Here is a 3,518-nt window from a genome sequence, read left to right on the forward strand (position 1 = left end):
AAACTAGTTGTTTATAATTGTGATATTCTCACTAATAGCTAAAATGGTCGATTGGTTTATACTATTGGTTTATATTGATCAAGTCAGTTAGTCAATCGATTTCTATTAAATTAACATGTATTCATTACTAATTAATAAGCAGTTGACCAAATCATTTGGTTACCCCAAATAATCAACCAATTTTATACATAATTCTAGATTTAGCAATTTAATTTAAGCATATTTTTAAAATTGTTTATATTCTTAAAATTGTTAACTTAAATTTTATCTAATTATTATTAATTATTTAACCTATATAAAATAAAGAGTGTAAATTCATTTTAATTATGTTATATAAGTAAGATAAAAGATGTAGATTTTGGTTTCACTTATAATAATTGTACAGAAAAACAAAAGGACAATTGTACCATCGTGCCATTACACTCCTCTAAGCACGTATTGATAATGTTTTACATACTCAACCTCGATTTATAGTTCAAGAGAATCACAAGCATAGAGAGACCAAAGAGCTATCTCATCGACTGTCTGTTTGTTTACTATAAAAGTAATCACACAGAATTTGCAGAAACCAGAAGCTCAAAGAACAGACCATTTCAGAGCAGTTGGTCCAGATAAGGATCTTTTGGAGATTTTTCTCCTAGATAACCTGAAACACTTTGAGAAACCCCGGAAACGAAGTTACTAACCACGGAGGAGCCCCATCCCAGCCACCCACTCTGCGCTGCTTGCTGGTTTGCCTCGACCATGTTCCTCTGCTTTTCCTCTACCATATCCAGCCACCTCTTTGCCATAAATTCCCTTATAGCTTGAATCCCCTTGCTCACTATCTCTTTTGGCGGAACTAACAGTGGATTTTCATTCAAGTTGAGCTTGGTTAGATTTTCTAGCCTGGCAAACCTGTCAGGAAGAGCTCGGATTTGGTTGTTGCTGAGATCGAGCTCCCTGAGGTTAATTAAATCACCAATTTCTTCAGGAAGTTCTTCCAAGTCACTGAAATTACTGCTCAGATTCAGGACCTCTAAATTTTTTAATCTCCCTATTGCTCGTGGCAGGCCTCGCAGCTGATTGAAATGAACATCCAAAAATCTCAAAGACTTCATTTCACAAATAGAAGTTGGAAGAAGACGGATCTTATTCAACTGAACTGAAAGCCTTTCAAGATTCACCAGTCCATATCCAATATTTGCCGGCAAAGATAGCAAGTTGTTAAAGCTTGCATCTATCTCCACCAGTGAACTACAACAAAAGACAAATCTAGTTTTCAACAGCAGACCAAATGAAAAGCGCAGAAAAAAATGGAAGTTAAGAAACAATCTACCAAAAACGGTGATTTGAAAGATGAACTGGGAAGAGAACACAGAAAATGAGGATTACCTGGAAAGAGCAATGCTATCAGGGAGGGCCTTCAACTTATTTGCTGACACATTTAGGATCTTAAGATTTCGCAACAATCCAATTGAATCTGGCAGGAAAACTAAAAGATTGGAAGACACATCAAGCTCCACAAGTTTCTCAAGTCCCGCGATAGAATCAGGAAGGACCTGTTTCCCCAAACAAATGAACCATATATCAAGAAAAACTCAAACACCATATTCTAATCAACAAAAATAATGTCCACTAGTTGCATCAATAACAAAAATCTTCACCATTCAAAGTCATCTAGGACACAAAAAAAACTTGTGAATCTTTTCAGGGTTACTGTGACTGCATGAATCAATACAAGTTCTTGTGAACAATAACAGTTCATGGACGAATAGCTAAATCAACCTATATGAATTGTCTAAGCTTGTAATTTGAGCATGCTAAACACCAACCTCCACCTTAGCATAGTAAACCACCATATTATATTTAGACCCAAAAGCCCATCACGACTAGCAAAAACAAAGCAAACTTTTACACAGCAAGGGTGAAGATTTAAAATACTTTTAGGGATGTCTTGTGTACTTGAAAGCTCTAGCCTACGATTAAAGCCTAAACTGAGCCTTGGATATTTAGCTGGTAAGGGATACAAGACACTCCTCTATAACCTTTCTTTCTTTCCATTCATCTTCTTTTTTTTTTCCCACACGCAAATTTTATGCAATAGACATGGGCAATATTTGACCCATTATTTTGTTAACACACCAAACATATTAGCTGATTAAATGGAAGAAAACATCAGAATATATACTTGTTCCCTGATCGGGATTGCAGCTTGAAACTTTTTGCTGATTAAATCAAGAGCAAACCACTACTTGATGCCAGCTTGCTCATGGATAATCAGCAGACTAAAATTATCACACCTTACCTTAGATTGGTGGGTAAAAGTTTTAGACGCGTACGAACAGTGAAGCAGTAAAGTTGTTGCTGACCAACTCATTTAGGTTTTAGCAGAGATGAGTATATGAATGGCAAAGAGTGATTACTTTAGCAGGTGCTAGAAAATATCACAAGCAAAGTCATCTAAAAGCAAATATGTATACCAGTGAACTAAAACAAATAATACACTACCACTTTCCCCATAACAAAACATTAAAAAGAAAAGAAACGGTAGAAAATTATGATACCTCTAACTGATTTTGCGAGAGATTGAGCACAAGCAAGCCATGAAGTCTGCCAATGGATTCAGGAATCAACCTCAACTGACGCGCAGAAAGATTCACTCGTTCCACAGCCCCACCACTCTCTGCTTCTCTAAGTATAGCAACAACCTCCTCATCAACTTGCTCACCGGTCTCTATCTCTCTTACAACAACATCCCTATAAACACCAACAAGCATCTCTTCTACTTCCTTTAACTGCCTCTCATATTCCTCATGCATCTCCTCCAACTTCAACACTGCCTTGTATATCTCCGTTTTACCTGGTTCTTGCATCAAGTTGGATCGGGCCATGGAGACAACGTCTGGGTTGGGTCGAGGACCGAGAGATTCGAGGATGAGGAAGATATTGGTGGCGGAGGAGGGGATGGCTTGGGTCAGCGAGGAGAGGACCTTCGGGTAGTTCAAATAGGGAAATTGGGCTGACAGGTTTTGATCAAACTGTTGAGAGTTGGGATCAGTTTGGGATAGAAGATAGGAAAGAATTGGGAAATCATCGTTTTTCTTGGAAATGGAATCCATTTCCATTTCTTTTCAGATCGAAACAGAGAGAGATGGTTGATGATGGAGTAGTAGAAGTCGTTGAAGAGGATGATCAAGGAGCGAACTGTGGGTTTTTCCGAGGTTGACCGTCACTATGGTTGACGTTTGACGGATTTTTCATTCAGGAGCTTGATAAATGCCACGTAGAAATGTATGAGAATTGACCGTTTGACTGAGCTCTTCTTCAATTAGTTGTTACTGGCTGCTGATATGCATCAGGTAAGAAAATTACATTATTTTTATATTAACGTGGGTGTCCGGGCCAGCTTGCGCGTACCACGACTAATCTCACGGGCCCTGAAGTTAATGACCATGTAAGCCTCCAGTAGCCATCATATGAGCAACCAAGGACTCGAACCTAAAATCACAGAGGGAGCAAACCCCTTGATCCCAAGT

At 38.3% G+C, this 3,518-nt stretch overlaps 1 protein-coding gene across 1 annotated transcript; it reads right to left on the reverse strand.

Annotated features, from left to right (window-relative positions):
* Positions 1-334: 334 nt before the first annotated feature.
* LOC105120155 (plant intracellular Ras-group-related LRR protein 3-like) lies at positions 335-3,239 on the reverse strand. Its single transcript, XM_011018347.1, has 3 exons — positions 2,547-3,239; positions 1,375-1,541; positions 335-1,236 (listed from the first exon to the last, which is right to left on the reverse strand). Exons 1-3 carry the CDS (start codon positions 3,105-3,107, stop codon positions 594-596), a joined length of 1,371 nt encoding a protein of 456 aa, XP_011016649.1. The 5' UTR covers positions 3,108-3,239; the 3' UTR covers positions 335-593.
* Between the last annotated feature and the right edge of the window lie 279 nt (positions 3,240-3,518).

Source organism: Populus euphratica, unplaced genomic scaffold (genome assembly GCF_000495115.2).
Source record: "Populus euphratica unplaced genomic scaffold, PopEup_1.0 scaffold5155.1, whole genome shotgun sequence".
Lineage (NCBI taxonomy): Eukaryota > Viridiplantae > Streptophyta > Magnoliopsida > Malpighiales > Salicaceae > Populus > Populus euphratica.